At 37.9% G+C, this 24,687-nt stretch overlaps 1 protein-coding gene across 1 annotated transcript; it reads left to right on the top strand.

Moving 5' to 3' along the window:
* The first annotated feature begins 6,698 nt into the window (after positions 1-6,698).
* LOC124404509 (citron Rho-interacting kinase) lies at positions 6,699-24,687 on the top strand. The gene is made up of 15 exons (XM_046878686.1): positions 6,699-7,262; positions 8,170-9,480; positions 9,729-9,973; positions 10,048-10,494; positions 10,560-10,692; positions 10,760-11,280; positions 11,810-13,273; positions 14,507-14,941; positions 15,398-15,747; positions 17,129-17,289; positions 17,962-18,174; positions 18,246-18,501; positions 18,560-18,668; positions 19,898-19,904; positions 24,550-24,687. Exons 1-14 carry the CDS (start codon positions 7,052-7,054, stop codon positions 19,901-19,903), a joined length of 5,862 nt encoding a protein of 1,953 aa, XP_046734642.1. The 5' UTR covers positions 6,699-7,051; the 3' UTR covers position 19,904; positions 24,550-24,687.

Raw genomic sequence — 24,687 nt, forward strand, 5'->3', positions numbered from 1 at the left:
TTTTCTACCTTTTGACTCAGATGGTTGGGCTGGTTCAGTCAGATCGAACAATTACATATATATGGAACCATATTTTTTAAGCATCACATACAACAGAGTTCTTCCCAAATAAACTCTGACAAACTCTGCTTATGAATGATTATTACTTTGGAGGATAAAATTTGACCAAACGAATCATTCTCTCAAATAATCTTTTTCAAATTACCTAAATTATATTTTGTTATTTGGTTTTATTAATAAAATCGATGACCGTATGAGAAAGGTGATATTCTGAATCATCCCTAACTTTAAAATAAACACTTGTTTTTTCTAAAAAAAATTCTCTCGCACAAACACGTTTATTTTGCACATCAATAGCTGGAAAGAGTAATTCCGCCATAAGACTCTGCATTAAAAATCTGATCTGGCATATTTATTTTTTATCCTATCAGGTCGATGACATTGTCTAAAATTTTTCATACGAGAAAATACACTTTCAACTTGACAAGAAACTTGGGATCATTTAGATGCATCCGAGAGCCTGTGAAAAAGTGTAAGATTTAATTTTTGGCTGTTCTTTATTTATTCGGATACTTTTCACAGATGGTGATGTCTGTAACGACAACTGAAATGCGAATGAGCTACTTTTTACCACCGTACTATGCCATTTTTCCCGGGAGTTTGTGCTGCAATTTTCTTGTAATTCGTAATCCGGGCGATTGTATCGCTCACCAACGATCTCGTGACGGATCGTGCGGTATAAGGCACGATTTAATTTCCTGGCGGCTCTAACAATGCTAGCCTGCTTTTAGAATAACTCAATTTTGCAACGAATTTTTGCTGTAGCAGCACAACATTCGACCGTATGACAAGCCGTCTAAACAAGAGACAGAACCAATCCGCAAATTGAAAAACCGCGGAATTATTGTAATTGACATCGTCGAATATTTCGATTTCGACCCAGAAGATCAGCTGTTTGTTTGCCGCCATATTGTCCAGCCATGTCAGATGACATTATCGAACGGTGTGGAAAGAAGTCGAGTTTTAGGCAAAAGAATGACTCTTTAGTTTGAATTTTGGTGGCATATCGTGTAACTGTAGACTACTATAACTATAGAGATAATATAATTGAATTGTGTTTCAAATTGCATATTGTTGTTATAAATTAATGACCACATGTCAAACAGATTCAAGGAAGACGAGAGTGGGTATAAACAATATCTGACACCCCGTACAGCCGCATCGATGCCGGTGGAAAATGTGAATGCTAACCAGATGCGCAAACCGCAAGGCGCAGCGAATGGCGGAGCAGCACGGCAATCTGCAGCTGAGTACCGAATGCAAAAATCATCTCTCTACGATCCGGTAAGAGCTGCAGCCTCGGGAAGGTAGACGCGGTTATTCAGCGGAAAGGTCTTCTGCCTTCGCAGGTTGAGAAATTGAGAAATTCAGGCTCATGGCATACCTAGTGCAAATTGCACTTTCGCGGTAAACTCTCAAGCGCATTGCGAAGTCCTTTGGCACCCAGCATCAGCAGAAATGCAATTTACCTAGGACAACGTTAATTTGGAAACTCATATACAGTAATTAACCGAGTTTAACCGCTTACGCAGAGAAGTTTTGAGTTTTGTAATGCTCGTTGTTGAATTCAATAAACTTTTAATGAACGACAGGATCTCGTTTACTGACAAAGAAACCAACTTGAAAAGGGATTGCCGAATTGTTATAGTTATTTTATAATTTTATCCATCAATTGTATTTCAATAAAAATTAAATAAATAAACAAATGAACTTCCTTCAATTGCAAAGTGTCTGAGGGATTGATCTGCGGCAAAAAAACCTCGTGGAATGCGTATATTATAAGTGTACCTTAAATTTTGTACAGCCCATGGGATTGAAACGTGATAGGAAATAGGAGAAATCTAATCATAACGGAGCTTGAGATATTTCGTCGGAGTGTGCTTTAAAATATTCCAAAATACTGACGTCTTTACACTTGTGCAGAGAGGAAGAAGAAGACGTAAATATCTCACTGTTAGTTATACCAATTGATGAGAGACATTCGTGCATTCGAATTTTGACTGGTTTAAAAAATAGATTTAGTTTTATCACATGGAAATACAAGTTTAACCAAAAATTTCTAAAAAGTACATTTTTCAAATCTATGATCGAGAATACGTAAAACACACACGTGAGTTATGGTTATAATTTTACGGAGTCAATTTCACAACCAGTTTCGCAACAGTGGAAGCTAGCGAGTGATATAAATACCAAAACTGATTATGACACGATTTCACAGATTGGTGCAGTAATCTCACCTCTCAACGTCAGGTGACATATTACGCAAGTTAATTCGCACATTCCGGAAACGCGATGGCAATTATTGAATAAATAGATGAACCGCCTTTTGTCACACGATTCATCAACCATGCGTTCCAAATCCAATCAATCATTCTCAAACGGATCATAATCAGTTCTGGTGCTGTATTAATTAGAGAGCTGTTAACGGAATTCTTCGAGGATATAAAATAAAATTAAAACGTGCACGAAAAGAGCGACTAACAATAACGTGTTACATTTTTATAGTGGTATTAAACGGATATTCAAAATAGTGGGATTTCTGTATCATTGAGCAGTGAAAAATATATCTAATTGACACCTTAACCTATTTTGAAGAAGAATTTTTTTCAGTTTTTTAATCTATTTCAATACTATGTGACCCATTCAAATAATAACATAAATTTCGAACTTTTTATTAGAAATCAACGTTCCATCATATACGAAGGTGACGATCAAAAATTAACATCCAAAAATAATAAACCAGTTTCGTATTTATTCTTTTACAGGAAGTGATTATAGTTTACCGAAATTTAAAAACTGCTGTAATAAATTTATGTATACACAAAAAAAAAAAAAAAAAAGAAAAAAATCAAGTTTCGTAGGTCATTATCCATAAATCGAAGATGCAGAATATCGCTGCTGCTTGTAAAGAAGATAATATATGTTGCCTATAAGGGCCAAGCGTGAATAAATTATCCTGAACAAACTGTCGAAAAAATCTGTCTACAGTTCCGATGCCCAGTTCTGGAAAATTGTTGACCAATCAAATTTTAAAATGCTCGTGTGGCCGTTTTTCCATGTCTGATTCGATCGCCGGATTTTTATTCGTCAGCCGATTAATGGCTGACAATAAAATTGAGATGAAATCCTTTCGACAATTTTATTATATTTAAAAAGCTTGCTCGGAAGGTTCGCGAATAAGCTCCGCAGGATTACGAGATATCTATCAATACATTGGCTGGATTCTACAACCAATGAAAGCCCCAGTTTGTACCAGCCTTTTTATTATTGGCTGAAACGAAGCAGCAGATGATCGATACTCCATCGTCAAGTATTAAAATTCATCGATCGTAGAATGTGGAATGAGAATGTATTTGTTAATGCGTATCAAATGATGAGTGATGAGACACAAAGTCAACACAACGCTTAATCACAACTAAATCCTAATTATAAACATAAATGCAGATTATATTGCCTCTAAAAATCAATTTGGATGATATTTTAATTATTTTCAAAGATCTATTAAAGTTGCTGTTATATTATTTACTACAAATGCCAAAAAATTATCTCGAGAATCATTTAATATGATTCGCAATAAAAATGCTGATGGATTGCGTCACGTTAAAGTGTAATAGATCATTCAATTTATTCACTTTTTTGTCCGTATGGTTCCAAGGACGACATCGCATATGGAATAAAGATAACTTGCTAGATTTGCAGCCTACGTCCAAGATTCGCGAATTTCTAATAGTAGCTAATCACAGAATGTATTGCGGATCTGATAATTTTGTGCTTTTAATTATTATTAGCACCGTTTTTAGTGACGTGAGTATCACTGCGTTAACTGCACGTCGTGTGACTGATCCCGATGTATTTTAACTTCGAATGTGCACGCGATATCGTGTTTCTTGTAATACTCAAAATCCCGTACCGGGTACGGGATTCTAATCCTTTTTAATCTTTTGACCATCGATTTTCATTTAAAAAATTCAGTATCAGCGTACTATTTTTTTTCGTATAATTCTAAGGAAATTCGATCGAAAATTTACTTCGAATCAACTTATTTCTTTACATGTCTTACTCGAATATGTACTTATAATTTAAAAAACGAATGTATCTGAATGTATCTCCATCATTTTGTGCTGAGTAATTCGATTACCTCCGAGAATTCTCCTTGGCATTAGATTCCGTTTCGTTCCACAGTTTGATACTTTAACAGTTACATGCTTACTTTTATACTGAAAATCGGGTAAAATAGTTTCTCCAGGATGACGAAATCTTGATCAAAGTTATAATGCTTCCTGTAATTAAAACGGATTCCTCAATTGCATCTCTATAAAAGATTTTGGATTAAAATTAATAGAGTAAAATTGAAGCAAATCGACTTTGCTTCAAGTGAAAAAAGTGTCAGATCGCTACAGTTTTTTCGGGGTTAATACTATGAGTGAATAGAGAATGAAAAAATATTCAAGTGATTAGCGCGACGTGATAAAAACATTTATTTAAAGATAAATTTGCAAATGCGCAATACAACCTCGGTGAATATTTTTTATAACTGTGCGCTCAGAGTTTTAAGACAACAAGTATGTATTATATGTATACATAAATAGAAACACCGAAGTGTAAGCGAACCATTATAATGATTCGGTCATAGCCCTGACATTTTGCGAGTTCCGCGAGGCCGTTTACATTTAAACGTTTCAGGCTCTGTAACACCTCAGCAATCCTCTGATGATTCCTGATTCCACATTCCCGTGCGCACTTTCTCTATTGAACGTCGAAAAAATCCAGTCATGCATTATATCTTCGGTTACAACAAACCGCGATCGATTAACAACCGCAAGGAATTTCTCATGACGGAATGTATCCATTCGTCGAACCCTAAATTTCGGTATTTGTTCCGACCCTGGAGTGAAACACAATAAGTGAATCATCGATTAGAATCACTTAGTATTCCGAACGAAAATTGAATTTTTAGTAATTTAACGGCTCATGGAGAAGAAAAATTATCAACATACATACATAGTGTGGTTTTTTGTTAACGAGCAACATTCTTTTCGTTTCACGCTGAAAAACTTGATGTACATTTTGAATTTCGACCCTCCCACCTCCCAAGTCAGTTCCAAATAATTTTAAAAAAATTTCCTGATTTTTTCAGATTTTTATCTCAACTATAATCCGTGCCCCAAGAGGGTGGATTTCCGCATTCAACCCTTTCAGGGCTACATAAAATCTACGCAACGGTTTTAGATGAAATTTGATATCAGGAGGTTTCTTGTGTCGCTAATTACGAATTTAAACTCAAAATTCGAAATTGTTGATCCAATATGATGCACGGAAATCCAAAAAGTCATTTTATTTCGATCAAAATCGGTACCCTAGGGTTTTCGATGTCACTGATGATTACGAATCTGAACTCGAAATCACAAAATTCAAAATGGTAGCCCATTTTTTTTTTTTTTTTTGTTTTGTGATTCACATTTCGAATTTTGAGTTCAGATTCGTAATTAGCGACCCAAGACGCCCCCCTGCATCAAATTTCATCGAAATCCGTTCCGTAGATCGATCCACCCCTGAAAGGGTTGAATGAGAAAATCAACCTTCCTTGGAGTACGGACTAGAGTTGAGATAAAAATCTGAAAAAATCACCGAATTATTTTTGAATTATTTGTTGAGTATCTGGCGCATGGGCCGGACGAAATTCGAAAATTATTCTTTGAAGTACCACACTAAATTATATATGTATGTACCTCATCTTCGAAGGACATCTCTTAAATCAAATTTTAAAATATCTGTCTTGGAATTCGAATTTGTCCAATCCAATTAGCATGGACAAAATGTTTTTCTGTGGAATTACTTATAACACTCAGCCACAATTAATGATACAACCATGATTATGGAAACATGTAATAATAAAAATAAATCTCTTACAAATTTGTCATTGAATTCTTCTATACGTTAAAATTGCTTTTGAAAATATAACTTGCGAAAAAAACAATATCTTCCCCATGTTATTTAAATTGGAAAATGTTGAAATTCAAAAGCGATACTTTAAAATTGGATGTTAGATATATTTTTCTGAAAGGTTTTTTCTCATTGCTATGTACGAATTTTCCAGATAGGAGCGAAAAAAGATGTAGCTTCTAAATGAAATATTCTAATACAGTGTATAAGCTATAATAAACCAGAAATAACAGCATTACTGTTAAAAATATCAAACCACATACTAGACCTACAAAAAAACTATCTCCAAATAAGTTTTTAGTTTCGTTCCGTGTGCACCGATTACGATTCCCGCAGTTTTCAACAACTAAAAAGATTATTAAACCAGAGAACTTGTATCAAAATCAATTCGTTTAAACATGGGCAATCAAACGTGTTATTTTATCGGAATCTTGACGTTATTGATGCGATCGTCGATAAAAGAAACATGTCAACACAAACGTTCTTACCGGCGGATGGTAAGAGTGAGAACCACGTAGCGTCGATCTACGAGTAATCGACAAAGGTTTGATTGCAACTAACTTCACCGAAGAACGCGAGCTGCAATGCCATGAAACAACGACATCTACGGTCGAATTCTGTAAGCTGAATAGCCGACCAATCGCAGTGAATCCAGAGCTCCAAAACAAATTTCAAATCCAAAACGAACAGAGCTGAAGTTGAGTGGCTGGTCGAGTGACCGTTACAAGGGTTCTAGGGACGCTTCCTGAATATATCATCTGTAACCGAGAGTGACGAGATGGTATTTACGGATATTAATTAACCGTCGTCCTCCGGAACGTGGCGACAAAATTCGTCCAGACGGACGCCGATGCCAAAATACGAGACACGCGTTTCGTCTGTCTCTGACATGGTTGTGACTAACCCAAGCGTGGAAGGCATTCCGACTTGAAGCGGCGTCGCTTTTTCTGCCCTTTCATTAACGCGGGGTGAGAAAAAAGGAGCCGCGGCCGCAGGCCAAGAATATTATCTACGGATAACTTGACTCGAGATACAAACACTCATCAACATGGAAGGATCCACGGAACCGATCGCCGTGCGTATTGCACGCATGAACAACATGATTCTGGGGAAAATGCCCAGTCAACAGACTCTTTCATCTAATACCGGGAAATTGTTGGTCAGAGAAGGACTTTTGGACGCTTTTACCGTTCTCTACGATGAATGTAACAACGAAACCATGCGAAGGGATAAAAATATTGCAAAATTTCTAGACAAATGTAAGTATTGTTACATTTGTTACTTTACCAAAAATCTCATGTTATGTACGATGATATTTATGTTTCTCTAGCTAAACTTTCTCTAACGATATCAAATTACTTAATTTAATCTTTTCTTGAAAATACATTATCACGTTAAAGATTTCTACTACTGTGATAATGAAATATAGCAAACTGTAACTTTCAAGCAATCATTTTTAATGCAAAGTTGAACCAGACTTTTTCCTTCCTCGTTCGATTATCCGGCGACAGCATTTGTTGTTTCTTTTTTTAGCCAGAAAGCAAAGTAAGTTTTTTTACTAAATTATTACTTCAGTAAGTCGTAGCTTTAGTACGATCATTTTGACTTCTCATTCGGATATCTAGTAGCGGTATTTCTTCTTTGTTCAGCCTAAGCAAGTTCTTGTAAAAAATTTCAACAAATTCTCCCCCCTTGATGAAACTTTTCTTTTGTGCAATCATTGAACAGTGATATGTAATTAAAACTACAGCTTACTGAACTACTATTTTAACAAAATAACGAACTTTGCTTTTGTCTAAGAAAAAAAATTAAAAGTACTGGCTGCAGGTTATCAAACAAGAAAGAAAAACGTCAAGTACAACTTTGTTCTTAGAATGCTTGGTCTACAGCTATGTTATGATACCAAAAACCAAAGAACAGTTGATTTGATTTAATGCAATCACTCAATCATCTCGCAAGTTTGCATATAAAGTGTCGGTCATATTAGATTATTAACAGAAAATACTTCTAGCTACTGTTACAAATCTCTTTTAATACTTGTGAATAATTTCAGACCAGTAAATAATAATAATTTGTAAGCACTGGTCCGAAAAATATTATTATAACAACTGCTATAGTAACCTAAACTGGTATTATTTATATAATAACTTTATTGTTATTCAACAGATCGAGATGTGATGGCTGATGCGCGAAAACTTAGAGTAAGCCTGGCAGACTTTGAGGTAAAAAAGCTGATCGGTCGCGGACATTTCGGAGAGGTACAATTAGTAAGAGAACGGCAGACAGGCGACGTTTATGCGATGAAAACTCTCAAGAAGTGTGAAACATTGAAACAAGAAGCGGTAGTACTGTACGAGGAAGAGAGAGACATAATGGCAGAGGCAACTTCGCCGTGGCTAACTAAACTCCAATACGCATTTCAAGACAACACAACATTATACCTTGTTATGGAGTTTCATCCAGGCGGAGATTTGGCTGCCTTGCTGGATCGTCACGACGGTTTCCTCGGTGAGGATCTGGCGAGGTTTTATCTAGCCGAATTGACCCTGGCGATACACGCTTTGCACTCGATGAACTACGCTCACAGAGACATTAAGCCAGACAATGTGCTGCTGGACAGACTGGGCCATGTGAAGTTGGCAGACTTTGGCTCTGCTGCAAAACTTGGCCCCCAAGGCCTGATAACCAGCCACATGCCAGTCGGCACACCTGAGTACATTGCGCCGGAAGTTTTGCGCTCCATGGAGGGGACATCAAAGAATAAGCGGCCTTCTACTTACAGCAAGGAGTGCGATTACTGGTCTCTGGGCATTGTCGCGTACGAAATGGTTTATGGCAAGACCCCGTTCGCAGGGGATCAGCTGTTGGTGACTTATTGCAACATAATGAATCACAAGAAGAATTTAAATTTCCCTGAACGGAGTTCGACAACATTTCGCAATTGCATTCGAGGCTTGTTAGAAGATGCAAATGCGCGTATGTCGCATGAGCAAATTATGCAGCATCCGTTTTTTTCGAGCATTGACTGGAGCAACTTGAGAGTTAAAGTTCCGCCGATAGTTCCTCTTGTAAACGGTATCGATGACACATCGAATTTCATTGCTGTTGATTCTGAAGCTGCCCAGAGTTCAAATTCTGATTTTTGCCCCACGATTAAAGGATTTACAGGAAAAAATTTACCCTTTGTCGGTTTTACTTACACCAAGCAATGTTCAAGTCAGACGAAACGTTCGTCGAAAGAGAAGTTAGAACTGGAAACTCAGTTGGATCACAAAAAGAAAGAGTTACACGATTATCAAAAGAAGTTGCTCACAGTTGAAGACAAGGCTAGCGCCAATTCAAAACTTTGTTCTAGTTTAGAGTTTCAGCTTGATGAAAAATCCCGCCGGCTAGAGGCTTCCAACAAAGAAAGAGACAAACTGGAACGCGAACTGTCTAAAGCACGGTCGGATATGGCTGGAATGAAGAGAACTTTGGGTAATACATAATGAAATACTAAATGAAGCTTTTTGTCATATCGAAAGTTCTGATTTTCAATCCTTGCAATCTTTCTCTAATTAATGTAATTCATGTCATATTTTTGCAATACCTATATAATCCTCGTAATCGATTATTAATCCTTTCACTATAATTATAATCTATTTAATATCATTACTATTATGACGTTGGAATGTATAAGAAATTTAGTAACTAGATATTACTTCATTACTTTGAAAACGATTTAGATTTAGAGCGCCAAGAAAGGCGTGATTTAGAGACAAGAGCACTGGATTTGATAAAAGGCGCAAAACGGAAGTGGGAAGCTGCCGAAAAAGACAAAGTGGAGCAACTGAATAAACATATAGAAACACAGACATTGAGAATCACCGAATTGTGCACATGTAACAACGAGTTGACTTCGCGACTGCAAAGAGCAGAGTGCGAATTAGACACTGCTAATGCTGAGCTGGAAAAATTGCGAGCGTTTCAGGTAAATCATTTTGCTTTCTTGTAGTGAATTACATTACTGAGCATATTGCGTCACTAATATTTAACATCAAATAGGTGCAGTACAAAGAATCTTTGGCAAAAACGAGGGAGCTGAGTCGTCAAAGCGTGGCAGGGGTTGAAACTAAACTAGAAGAAATGGCGTCTCGTGCTCACAACCAATTGGCTGACATAAGAGCAAAACTGGAACTGGAAACTGCTAAAAATGCTGAGTTAGAAAACCAGCTGAGACATGAACAAGATTCGAACCATTGTCGCCAGTCAAGGCTTAACGTTGCTTTAGAATTATGCCAGAGTGAACTGAAAGATTGTCAAGAGCAACTGCGAAGTGTTCAAGCTAGTATACCGGCAAGAGACGCAGAAATTGAAGCTCTGAGAAACCAGCTTAAAGAAAGAACCAAACAACTGGATGGCGTCGCTGCCAACGATCAGAGAGCTGCAACTTTGCAAGAGCAGCTTGATCGGTTGAAATTGGATAACGAACAATTGAAGCAACAACTTGAGGTGAGTGGAAATGATTGTATTGTTGGATTATTTGTATGCAATACTGGTTATTTGTCTTTTTTCAGATTGCAAAATCGGATTTAAGCGATACTGTGGTGAATTTGGAACAGAGCGAATCACTGGCAATGGATTTGGAACGTGTTTCACAAGACAAGGCTGCGTTGCAGCGAAGACTTCAAGACACTCTTGAGAAAGAAGGTAACTGAGTTTCAGCAATTTACAAAACTATATATAATCTGATCGGTTTTGTCTACTTTTTCCACAGAGGAATACCTGCGAAAAGTAGGGAATCTCGAAGAGATTTTGCGCCGTTTTGAGCACAGCGTGACAAAGCTAGAAGCTGAGAATGTCAGTCTCAGGCAATCCGACTACCAGAAATCGGGAACGAGTGGAATTTCGGTCAAAGAAGCGATGCAAAAAATTTCCTTTTTGGAACAGCAGCTGCAACGGGTTGAACAGCAATTACAAACGGCAAGAGAAAACGCAGCTGCTGAACGCCAAGCGGCGAAACAAGCTCAATCAAATCTCTGGAAAAAGGAGAAAGAATTATCCGATGCAAACTTGGACAAACGAATCGCCTCTCGAGAAGCGAAAACGGCAGAAGAAAAAGTCAAAGTCTTGACTGACGAGAAGCAAAAGATTGCTAACAAATTGAATTCTAGAATCGCGGATGAGGAAGCGAGATGCAAAAAGCTTTTGAAAGAGCTTGAAAGCGCCAAACAGTCACTCGAAGAAGCCACCAAAGAATCTTCCAGAAATAAACTACAAGCAGACTCAGCACAGCGGGTCAGATTCCTATATTTTTCTTTTTCTCAACACTTTAACTGTCAGTGACACATATATGGGCTCAAAAAAGTCATGCTACTTTTGCTTTATGACACAGTGTATGTGGGTATCTTGAGACAAACATGTTTATCAAACTGTTTCAAATTAGGGTTATTTGTTTCTGCTGGAACAAGGTCTGAATACTAGTTTTTGCTATACAAAAAATGCTTTTGAGATACAGTCTTTTCAGCTTAAGTCCAAGAGATGCCTCACACCATGTGGCTGTTTTCCATTTCAGTAACATGTAAAAAAAAAAGGTACTTATTCAAATTTTTTCGCAAAAGTTTCCAAAGTAACCGCAAAGTCTGGTTTTTAAAGGATATAATCCATATTCAGATTTAGCATGATTTAAACATGAACTCTTTTTCCTACACAAATGGGCAGCAGAGAAATTTTATTTTTGCCAGACTGTCAAAGCATCGATTTTTATACTTTAATGATTTAATTTAAAGTAACGTGGAACTTGGATACATTTTTAATTTTTTTATAGGCCTTGACGCAAGCTAACAAGCAAATAGAAGAGCTGCAAAATTCGAGCTCATCGCTGCGCCGAGAGCTTGACGCGACGCGTAAGCAAATGAGAGGAAATCAAGATCGTGTGGACACTCTGAACAGCGAAAATAAGCGGCTCACACTCAGCTTGACAAAACTTAACGAAGAGAAAGCGCAGCTGGAGTCCGAATTAGAAAAACTGGAGCACGAGGCGAACAGCTATCAAGTGAACATAGATCTTCTGAAGGAAACATGTACAGTGCTGGAGGAACAGTTGACAGATTACGAAAGGTTAACCAGCGACCATGAGACACGCGAGAACATATTGATACAGGATAAAATGAAGCTACAGAAGGATCTGGAAAGCGCCGAATTGAAGGTGCGCGAAGCCCACGCGGCGCAAGACAGGGAAAAGACGCTCAGAGTTGTCGCGGAGCGCGCGGTCGAGAGATTGGAGTCCGAAACGAGTGACATCGAGGACGAGAGAAACGGATTGGCCGCGCAGCGGGATCAGTACAAAAAGCTCGCGCAGGACCTGAGTAACCAGGTCGCGGACTTGGTGAGCAAATGCGGAGAGCTGGAATGCGAGCTGTCCAAAACAAAACGGGCGCTTGAACTGAGCAAGGGAGAGGCGATGAAGGTCAAGGAAGAGAGCACGGAGCACTTGACCCGGCTGCATCAGCTGAAGGATGCAAATTTCGGGTTGATGACCGATCTTCAGGAGAGCGTCGACCAAGGCCAAGAACTGAGGTCCAGAATCACGGAGCTAGAAGGCGTGCTCGAAGAGATGAGGCAGTTCTACCAGGAAAGAGAGGTGAAAGCGGAAGCAACCAGACAGCAGCAGACGAAGCTGATCGACTACCTGCAGCTGAAGCTGGAGGAGTCCAACAAGAAGAAGAAGACCGTATGCGACAAGATTTTTGGCTCGAAACAGAAGGAAAACATGCCACCCAGCGGAACCGGAATGCCCGTCGGCTATCGTGAGCTGGAAAATCAGCTCGCCAGAGAAAGGGCCAAGGTCAAAACCCTAACTGATCAGTTGCTCGCTCTGAGAGCTGCGCAAGCTTCGGCACCCTTGCCGGCCAGTCCACCCTCCCCGGAGACTAAAAAGGCGCTTCAACAACTCGCCGAATCGCCCGGTGACACGTTGGCCAGGAAGCCATCCCTGCAGAGGATGAGACACAACATTCCGCACAGATTTGACGTGAAGTTATCAATGCGCACTGGAAAGTGCGCCGCGTGCTTCGACTCCATTCAGTTCGGAAAGAACGCTGCCATCTGCAACGAGTGCCAAATTATGGCCCACCCAAAATGTTCCCTGCTGGTTCCTGCCACCTGCGGTCTTCCCGGTGGATTTGCAAGGCACTTTAGCCAGACCTGGAAGGCCAGTGAAGAGAGCCTTTCCAGTATCGGTGACAGTGTTCAAACTCTCGCGCTCGATCAGCCGGACAACGCTGATCCGGTAAAAAAGCATTCTTTAATCGCATTTGTAATGCATGATTCCTTGGTAGACAAAATTCCCAAAATTCATGTATATCGTGTTTTCGTACAATTCTGAAAAAAGCTTGACTCACTTTGATATTGGCTGATAGGGGTCGTCAGAAATTCTAGATAGCTTCTGTAAAAACTCGTATTCTTTTGGATCTTCACATTCTATTGAAAATTTGGGGAGAATGAGTTGCACCATCTGAATTTTGACGAAAAAGAGAAAAAACCTTTTATATAATTTCCGGACATGTTATTTGCACCCACAGCAGTTGACACGAATGAAATAACATCTCTACCATGTAATACCGTGTTGGCCTGAATATAAGTCGACCCTCAATTTTTGACCTCTGATTCAGGATTTTCTTTTAGATCCGAAAAGAAGTCGAATTTCAGAATACTTTACCTTTTGCTTCATTTCACGCCAATCGCGTACATTTTTCTCTGATATACCGTATTTAAACGCAGCTCGGCAATTGTTTGTGTTTTCGGCTTCCCGCACAACCATTAATTCAAAGTTCGCATCATAACGATAACGAACGAACGGTTTTGTTCCATTGATTTGTCTGTAAACCTCTACACTCCACTCTATTTGCACTCCGAACATTCATTTTCTCAATTATTGCAGGCACAAAACATCTAATGAACAATTTGTTTATTCCAACTTCAGACTGATGCTTCGAAAAAATTGAAGTTCGTTTTTTCGATTTTCGAGATTTTCGAGATTAGGCGCGAATATTAAAATTATCGGTCGATAACGAAATTTCCAGTTGATAATGCAAATCCCCTAAAAAATCCCGAATATAAGTCGAGTACGGTTTTTGAAAGTAAAATCGCTTCTCAAAAAAGATATCAACAGTATAAGAATAGGTGTGGTCTTTTATTAATGTTCACCGTAATTCGTAGAAATAACACTGCTGAATATTTTTTAAATGTTTTCTTCTCTCTCGTTTGGATAAAGATATTATGCGTGTATTTCCATGAATGTAACTTCAGAAAAGTGAGTTTGGTCAGTCAGGGTAGTTGAAATCTACCGTCCTCGCAAAAATCAACATTTCAACGGGGAATTGAATATGACATTAACACTGGGCATTTCCCAATTTTTTCTTGAAAGATTTTTGTACAAAAATTGATAAACTATCGGAAATTGACATTCTGAGTAAATTTGTATAAATTTCGGAAGGTTTTATACGTTATGTTTTCCTTTCAGGTGGCAGAAAATAACGGAAGTGTCTCAATGGAGGGCTGGGTCAAAGTACCTGGCCGTGCCAAAGCTTCCTGGGACAGAAAATACCTCAGACTAGAAGGAACGAGTTTGTGCACTTACGAGCACGAGCCGAGTTCCAGAATGATGCCCATAAGTCGATTAGAATTAAGCGAAAAAGAGGGTGTGGCAATATCAGAATCGGTAAGCCAGGCAGAGGTTTCAGGCACTGCTAGGTCTGATCTGCCATTCATACTCCGAGTAGAGGCTGGACCTTCGACGACCTGTTGGCCATCGTCAGGGTTGGACATCATGGCTTTAAGTCAGGCTGATAAAAAAGCCTGGCTCAATGCGTTGCGAACTGTAGCAAGTCAAAACACAGCCAACACAGCAGCACCCAATCATCGATATCAGACCATTCTGAAACTAGACAAACACCAAGTAAGTGGCATCAGTCATTCATAATTAATAGATCATAAACGTGTTTTTGAATACTGAATGAATCGGAGCTGTATTTACTTAATACTGGAATTGTTACTATTGGTTCGAATTTCAATCAGGTAAAAATTATAATTTGATCAGGAAAAGTTAGGTAAAAGTCGGCGAAATTTTTCGACTACTTTTATTAACCACCGTGAATTAAGAAAATGTTGATTTCGTAGCTGGAATAACGTTTTTTTTCTTCTAAAAGCTCTAACAAAGTGTGTAACAACAATTCCTTTATAATTTTCCACTCAAAAACACCTGTTAGCACTTAATACAATACATCTTAAATCAGCTGTCAGACAGATTTCTGTTCGGGAACGAGTCGTTAAGTTGATTCGAAAAACTCCATCTACAATAAATTTTGCAACTGCAAGACCAAGATCGTTTTTGAAATGGCTCGCTTATTTTCAGCTCGATCTAAATTGCATGATAGAGTTGGGCCAGGAGGGCGTCCTCCTATTGGGAGCTGAAGAGGGTCTTTTTTCATACCGTAAATCGCAATCAAATTTAACAAGAATTCAGGGCGTTGTGAGGGTCCACCAATTATCCTTGCACCCTCATCTGGGACTGGCGATAATGATAGCTGGTGAAGAAAGACAACTCGTTGCTTGTGATCTCAGGCAATTGAAGAGCAATGCTTTGGCAGCAGAATGCTCGAGACCAGCGATTAGGATTACACCAATTCTTACCACCTGCGAAAGTTGCCATTTGTATCAGTTACAAGGGAACTTAGTTTGCGCTGCAACCGCCTCGAATGTTACGTAAGTCACTTACAAGGAAAGTATTGGACCTCTGGATCATGGCTTGTGCAATTATATGGAGCCCAAAGTATGAAGCTCAGAAATAACATATTTCTTTATACTCGAACTTAGGAGATCCGATTATTTATTTATTCAGTGTCTTATTGACTAGTTACATGTGCTCAGCGTGTAAGTGTATATTTCTATATTCTAGTGATTTGCGATTGATATATATTTTTTCTGTTTCCCTTGGTTAGCGTCGAAACCCTTATCACATGGAAGGCTTCCGCGAACTTCTTTACAAGAGAGGATGGGCAGTGCAGGGCAGAGCATGAGTCGAAATAAATAAATCTAAACACTTGATTGAGCCGAAAATATTAATGACTTTATTGGCTCGTAGGGGAAAAGCCGCTACGGCATAAAAACCCCTCGATGCTTATTACAGCGATACAGTGGTTCGAATATTCGCCAAACTTTGCTCCTCGTGTGATGCGACTCATCACTTCGGTTGTTAGCAGTGAACTGATCTCTCGCGCTCCGAGTTTCGGTTCGATTGCTTTGATTGTGGGTGGCGCCGTCTGCGCCGAAAACGGATTTGTCGCGCGTTCATCTCGTTTTGTTCATTCTCGGGGCACATCTGCTGAGGCAACTCCGAGTTTCGAATGCAAGCGCTTGAGTGACACGGGCTTCTTGCTCTGTTTTGCAGAACTCCAGTTGCACAGTGCTTTCACTCCTCGTTCCGCGCTCTTGGCGTGTTTTACTTGAACCGAGCAAGTATTCAGACACCCTTGGGGCGCAACCACCACCTTTTGGGGGTACATTCCAGTTTTGAATCGGGTTACCTCGACCGGTAATTAGTTCATTCCCATGACCGCTCTTCGGTGATGGTGTTAGCAACAGTCGGAATATTAATTTAAATAAATAGTCTCGTCTCACGGGTTTGGTCGTCATACGGTTGACAACCCCCTTTCTATATTACTGAAACTTTTTCGGAGGATGATCAAAATTAATGTTCAACTGCCGGCCGCACTACATCCCGCAGAACCTAGAAATCAGTGCATTTTCATTGATTAGTCACAAACGATGTAGACAAAGCGTTTCGAAATCAATAGTTTTTTTCAACTTTATTTTTTATAACTAAGTATTTTTCGTTAAAGAGAAGTCTAATAGATAAAACTGCATTTGCTGATTGAAATTTTGTAACAATGGTCGATTATGCGAAAGTCGATCATGAAACTATACATTACAAGCCCCATATTTTACGTCGAGTAAACGACCCTAGAAGTTTGAGAAGAATGTATGATCCAGAGGCCTAATACTCCCCTTGTTTCAATCAATTGTCGAATGATGATTATGTCCACCGAAAATCCGAAAATTCATTGTTTATAATGTATGTATTCAGATTACTCAAATGGACTACCCAAGAAGATGGAGGGGAGTTTATTACTGTTCGAGAATTGGCTACGACAGAGCCGTGTAGCTGTGCTCTCTTTACGCGAAACCTTTTGATTGTTGGGTGTAACAAATTCTTCCAAATTGATCTTGACGATTACAATATCGAAGGTGCGCAAGTTTATCTAATTTCGTTATTTGATTTAGTCATATTAGCCATTCGGTTAATTGGGTATGAGGTACAATTGTCGATACCCCTACAGTTATTGAGAGGGTAAAATAGCTAACTACCAAAGGCTGCGCAATAGATTGGGTTGATTTCAACAAAAAATATTTGACACATTCTCGGGTCAAAATGAAGAGATTCATATTTCGGTTTTTCACTGTATTACGCAGTTATTACAAAATATTGAAAACTTGTTTTCGATATTTTCTGAAACATGTTCTAGTTTTCTTAGGATCTTATCAAAAGATGTTTTTTTCCCAACTGCCTAATTTTTTCCAAATATTATACAAAGAAATATGGCTTTGTGAGCGATAATACTAGATCTAAAGGACACGAAATTAAAAATTTCGTAGTGAAATTATAAAGACATGAGATCCAATTATTATTGCATATTAATTGAAACATATTTTGACCCAGAAGTGTGTACAGATTTTTTGGCTGAAATCGGCCTGTCCTATCGCGCGACTTCTTTTTCTGAGACAAGCCAACTAGTGTGTGAAAAAGTGCATGTGGAGTTATGTCAATAGCTATGACAGTGACTCATCCTCAGGGTACGAATGATCGTACCTCTCGTTTTTCACCCTTCCTTCAGCTCATTTTAAACCTTTACTTCATAGAATTCCCCGATCAAGACGACAGCTTGGTACGGGCTGCCTTACAAGGAGCAGCGAAACTCGGTAGTTATCCGGTCGCTGTTCTAAACGTCTCGTGCAGCTCGCAGTCCGTTGAACTCCTTTTGTGTTACAACGAGTTCGGCGTTTTCGTAGATGAAGTTGGACGAAAAACCCGTACTTATGATCCGACGTGGAGTCACTTACCGTTTGGTTTTGGTAAGTGGTTGACATGAAGAACGGAGAGTATTCGTCAGCGGTTTCTGAACTATTTACACCCTTCATTTCAGCATACAGAAGGCCTTACTTATTCATTGTGCACTTCTCCTCTGTGGAGGTAATCAAACTCACGGCAGAGTCGTATAAGTCGGCTACCAGACCATCTGATCGATCCTTGCTAGAGTTCAATAATCCGCGATATCTCGGCTCGGCGGGAAGCCGAGGCATTTACATCGCCTCGATGAATTCTGCGTTAGATATTTTGAAAATAGAGGGAGCAACAGCTTTGCCGAAACGGAATGATAGTCTCACCAGCCTGGACACGCTGTAAGTTCACTGTTGATATCAACATTTTTCATCGATGTAACAAGCTTCTGTCTCACAGCCATCAAGACGAGGAGAGCAGTTCGGACTTCAGTTTCACTTCTAGTCTAATGGAAGCGCTCGACGGTCAGGGTAAAAGAGTGCATTTCACCCACCAATCGAATCACCAGTAGCAGCCTCAAAGTTCAAGCATTAACTTAATTATTACAAATTTTTATAACGCATAACAGTTTTAGTCGCTTCGAATTGCCGATGTTTTAGCGTTAGATGAAACGGTAATTGAAAACAGCGACGAAACGTTCTGTGTGCCATTAACGTAGGAATCCGAGGCCTAAATCCGCGTTCATAGTAAAAACCCAAAAAGTTATCCACCATTTTTAATGATTGTTTAATAAGTTGGATTTAATACTTAATTTACATAATTTTTTCATTTCTCCTACAAGTAACAACTATTTAGTACAAAATATGTCAGTCTACACAGTTTACAGACTTGTAATAAATACCTAACTCGGAAGTTAGAAATTCTGTAATTTAATTTAATGTATGTAATAAATAAGTAATGCCGTTACTAAGATTATAATATAATATTAATAATATATTTTTTACTTCTGTACCAGTACTGAAAAAACTTTTGTAATTTTTCTAAATCACCCAACAAGGACGTGTTCAGTTGAATAAATAAAGATTCGTATTATCCAAGCAGGCCTAAATTCTGTTCAATCCAATCTTAAAGGTAATCAGTTTTCCGTTTTAACGCTTCCCTTGATCTTGAAATCTAGCAAAGACAAAGTCCATTTCTGAACAATTGTCTTGACATGAAATGTATTCAGTAATATTAATTCCAGAGGTTAAATTATACTCGTGCATTTTTTATCCTTGTATCATAGTCTGAAACGGTAACATGTAAATGACGAAAAGTTGGACGCCTGTGGCTGAATATGGCATATTCGACTTGTTTTTCTCTTTTTGTAATACTATTTGAACGCAGGAAGTCTTAATATATGTTCATGAAATGCAAAGCAATGCCACTTCCCGTCACCCCTGACACTTATCCGCTATCGCTTCGATCCATATCCGTTAGGAACATCGTTCAATTGTACGTCACAATCGAATTTCTTCATCGAGGGGTATTTGTTACGCCTTGAGCCTTGATTCAGAGTTCAATACCCTCTAAAAATGCACTCACTCACATGCTGTCAATCGATTCTTTGATCGAAAATTCTAATGAAAGAATCATTCTTTTTTGCTCAATAGGATGCAGAATTGAGTAAATAGTTTTTAAACTTGAAAATACGGAAATTATATGGGAATTTTCCACAGCAATCGGGAATTCGCGTTGAAATTTCCGCTTCTACATTCATCGCTGGGAAAATGAATTGTTTAAAATAAATATCTGTGATTTTGATGTCCAATAGGTTTTTTGGCTTGTTTCGATCAAAAATGATTCCTCTAATTTTTCGAAATTCTTCCGCCATTTTGGAAAAGTGTGGCGATCGAAAATAAACTTTTTTGTAAAATCAGGGGCTCGAATACACATCTGCTCGTCATAATTCGAAAATGGGATGAAAAGGCTGAACATTTTTTCTATCAAACTTGTTTAAAAATAAGGTTGAAAAAAAAAAACAGGAAAATTTCTTGGAATTTATTTTTGATAACGGTTTCTTGCAATGAAAAATAAAATAAAAAGAAACTTCGTTTTGGTAAAACGTCCATCTTCGTGTAAAGGATATTTCGAGTCGCCACACTTTTCCAAAATAGCGGAAGAATTTTGAAAAATTTCAGGTATCATTTTTGATCGAAACAAGCCAAAAAACCTATTGGACATCAGAATTCCAGAGTCTCAGGTCCAGGACCCCTTGATTTGACATGGAATACCCCATATGGAATTATCATAAAAAAAAAACAATGTTTTTCAACGAGGTTATGAGACTGCAACGAAATCTCGAAAATGCATACTTGGTATTTGAAATAAGTTTCGCTGTTATTTGTCGAGAACTGATAACCTCTTGGCCTACGATAATCAATAGCAACGTCAGTCACACGTGTAAATACTACAACTCTCACTTGTGATTCTCATGTTTGGTCCCATTGTCGTAGCATCGCTCTTACACGTGGTTGTAGGGCAAAGGGTTAAACAGTTTGGGCCACGCTTGTCAGGCCCAGCCGGGGAGGAGGGAAAACCTATGCTTACGTACGTGTAGTCAATTTGTTACAAACTGAAATTGATAGTTTCTAAAAGCCAATTTTCCAGCGAAAAATGAGTCAAATGTATTTTTATCGTTGTTTTAATAACATGCAGTAACTATTTTTATTGGTTACCTTTCATCTATTCGCAATATTACGTCATGTCATTGCATTAATCGCGTATGTAATTTGTCTGTGGAAGACAAAAAGACTTCTTATTCATTTCATGTAGTTATCACTTTCAAAAAAATAAAAATTTTGTCTTCAATTCAAAAAGTGACATAACTGAACATGATTGACGAGTGACAATTAATGTACTTTATTTATTAATTTTTTTTTTTTTTTAATTTATAAAATATTTATATTATATTCAGTTTTGTATAAGCTTCGTATTTTTCATTTAATTCACTATTACAAATATTATACCATTAAAATTTGTGATAAGAAAATTTATTTGCGACGTGTCCTGTTTTTGAAAGTCAAAACGACGTGTCACGTTTTTCACCCTCAAAATCGAGGTGCTTCTTTATTCCACTAACCCGACGAATTAATAAAAGTAAATGATTTTCGAATAATTCATATTTAATAAAAAGTTTATCAGTCGAATCCTGATGAACCACAGGGAAATATTGGAAAGATATTTCTGTTTTGTTTTTCAAAATTATTTCAATTTTATTAATAATAATTAATAACAAATTAAATATCACTTTGTTTTAGATAGAATGTATAATTTTTTGATATCGACTTTGACGTTACTCTTGCTTAATTTTTTTACACTATTCTCTATAATGATAAATTTCTCTTCTCTTTAATATAAAAAGTATAAATGTAATATTCAGTGGTCAGGGTATTCGGGGGAAAGTCTGGACATTTTTTGGCCGTATGAAACCATGATAGATCGGGAAAACTGAGAAAAGCGGGAAAAGTTAGGGGATTTTTTCAATCGGGAAAAGTCAGGGACTTATATTGCTCCACCGGAAAAAATAGACTTGTATAACGCGAGCATAGTTTACGCGTTTCTTCATGCATGTTTTCCTTACGCAAAGTATCCGTGTATCTATGACAGTCGAGTGAGTCTGCCAATGCGCATACGCGCAGTACAGAAAAGAATAAAACTCTTAGGAGTAAAAAAAGGTCTTTTCTGCACTGCGCGCATGCGCTGTCGCAAACAAATCTGCCATTGAGCGACCCTAACCTCAATTTCATGCACCGTGAAAAAACAAATATCATACATTTGTTACGTAAAGAATCGTGTGCAATAAAGAGGCAGCGGTTTTTTCGTTTCACGTATTTGCTATATTCTTTCTATTCTGTTCTTGCTATTCTTGCTATTCTAAAAACCGAGTTTGCTTCCTTGTTACACAGTGTACTATTTTTGCTTGTTATTTCCTTCAATTGTTTGGAAGCTTCAACTGTCATGGTGTAAATTTTTCTTCTCTTTTTCCACATCTTCTATGGTAAATTTCACGAGATAGTTACAAATGGGAAAAAAAATATAAGAAATTAGTCAGTAGATCGAATTGTATTTTTATATTCATTCCTTTATTTTCCTCCTTATTCTGCCGAACGGGTGTAGCGAAAATGGAGGGAAAATATCTAAAATTATATGCATATTTCTGCACTGTCTTTGTAAATAACAGTAATAAGGTTTTTTGCATGGAGCTTCAGAGAATTTCTTCTCTGAAGTTATGTAGTGCAGATCTGCTTTTATCTGTTAAACTATGCAATTTATTCGTCGGACATGATATGTAGAATGTTCGGGAAAAAACCGTATTTTCATGAAATTGTAGATAATTTACTTTTATAAACTCTGCCCCAAATATATTTTACATTTTATTGAAATACTTTGTAATTTCTTTGATAGGCTCTTGGAACTAAAAATCTGTTGTTATAAGAATTCATCTTCAATGCTTGTGGAGAACATCTGCATTTATCTGATAAACTTCGCGATTTCTTCGAAGGATATTGTATGCATAGGGTTTTTAAGAGAAACCCTTGCTATCATTGAATTCTAGTGAATTATGATTTTCAAACAAGGGACACTTCACTGTACGGTTAAAAATTGTATAAGTTTAGAAATAATTTATAATCGTGGTAAATAAGATTGTTGTCCACGTCAGTTCAGATTATTGAACGAAACTGATACGCGATTTGAATCTAGGCTAATCATAAATTTTATCGACGAATGGACAAGTTAATCACGAAAAGAGGCAACAGACAAAAAATGTGATCTGGTACGTTGCAATTATCTATCTTGCAGGTGCGCATTTCTAAGACATGAAATCTGAATAACTTATATCGTGTGTATAATTGCATAAGGAAGTAAGTCCCAGAAGTTTGATGTTAGTAGTAAAAGGGTATATATTTTTTCCCCATTCTAAATGGTGAAAATGATGAAAACTATTTAATTGAAATCAAGCGTTTCAAAGTATAAAAGCAAAAGGTCGTAAGTAGGGCAGGTAAAACCTTTTCCTCTAATAAGTACATACATGAAAAAGAAAAAGATGAAAATAGAAGGTCGTAACAAACTCTCTAAAACCATTGAAACGCATAGAACAATCGAAATTTGCGAAATCGTTAAAATAAAATTCTCGAACACGAGAACAGAAGGTCGTAATTGTAAGCTACAAAATTTTCATTTCTTAGTAAAATTGCTCAAAATAAAACTTCAATTTCACTTTTATACAGATGACCCTGTCCAATGTCAATTTCCGCATTTTTCATGCTACCGTTCGTCATCCGTCATGCAGGCGCCTGAACATCGTCACGCGCATGCATTTGTCTTTAAGCATCAACAAAACAACGGCAATGAAACAATGAATGGTTTACAGGAAGTATAGAATTTAACACTGAGCAAGGTTATCTGTATCGAGGTGATTTTTTATTTTTATTTGGAACGATTTCACTTTGAAATAAGAATTTATCAGCCTAGAGGTCAAGCATTACAGCTTGTAAAGTTATATTTCCTTGAAAATCTAGTAAAATATTTGGAAAATATGAGGTAGTTGAAAAAATGATTACCAATTTTTCAGAGAATCCTGTGATGAATAGAACGCTTTTCCGAAAACATCGAAAACAAGTTTACATATCTTTTTCTCGCTAAAAAATTCCTATTCAATGAAACGCTAAGACATGATCCAATTATTATTACATATTAATTGAAACATATTTTGACCCAGAAGTGTGTACAGATTTTTTGGTTAAAATCGGCCTGTCCTATCGCGCGACTTCTTTTTCTGAGACAAGCCAACTAGTGTGTGAAAAAGTGCATGTGGAGTTATGTCAATAGCTATGACAGTGACTCATCCTCAGGGTACGAATGATCGTACCTCTCGTTTTTCACCCTTCCTTCAGCTCATTTTAAACCTTTACTTCACAGAATTCCCCGATCAAGACGACTGCTCGGTACGGGCTGCCTTACAAGGAGCAGCGAAACTCGATAGTTTTCCGGTCGCCGTTCTAAACGTCTCGTGCAGCTCGCAGTCCGTTGAACTCCTTTTGTGTTACAACGAGTTCGGCGTTTTCGTAAATGAAGTTGGACGAAAAACCCGTACTTATGATCCGACGTGGAGTCACTGCCGTTTGGCTTTGGTAAGTGGTTGACATGAAGAACGGAGAGTATTCGTCAGCGGTTTCTGAACTGTTTACACCCTTCATTTTAGTTTACAGAACCTTCTTATAGTCCAGACGAGATACCTTCGAAATCTCGGAATACGTGGATCCCAAGACTAATTGGATAAAACCCGTCGCAATTACTGTGTGATTCAAATACAAGTAAAGTTTACTGAGGTCGGTTACGGAAACGTCTAATCGAACCTCACTAGAGTTCAATAATCTGCGATATCTCTGCCCGGCGGGAACTACCAGTAGCAGCCTCAAATACCGAGCTTCAACTTAATTATTATAAATATCAATTATGCGTAATAGTTTTAGTCGCTTCGAATTGCCGATGTTTTAGCGTCAGATGAAACGGTAATCGAAAATAGCGACGAATCGTTTTGTGCC

Source organism: Diprion similis, chromosome 3 (assembly GCF_021155765.1).
Source record: "Diprion similis isolate iyDipSimi1 chromosome 3, iyDipSimi1.1, whole genome shotgun sequence".
In the NCBI taxonomy this organism is placed as follows: domain Eukaryota; kingdom Metazoa; phylum Arthropoda; class Insecta; order Hymenoptera; family Diprionidae; genus Diprion; species Diprion similis.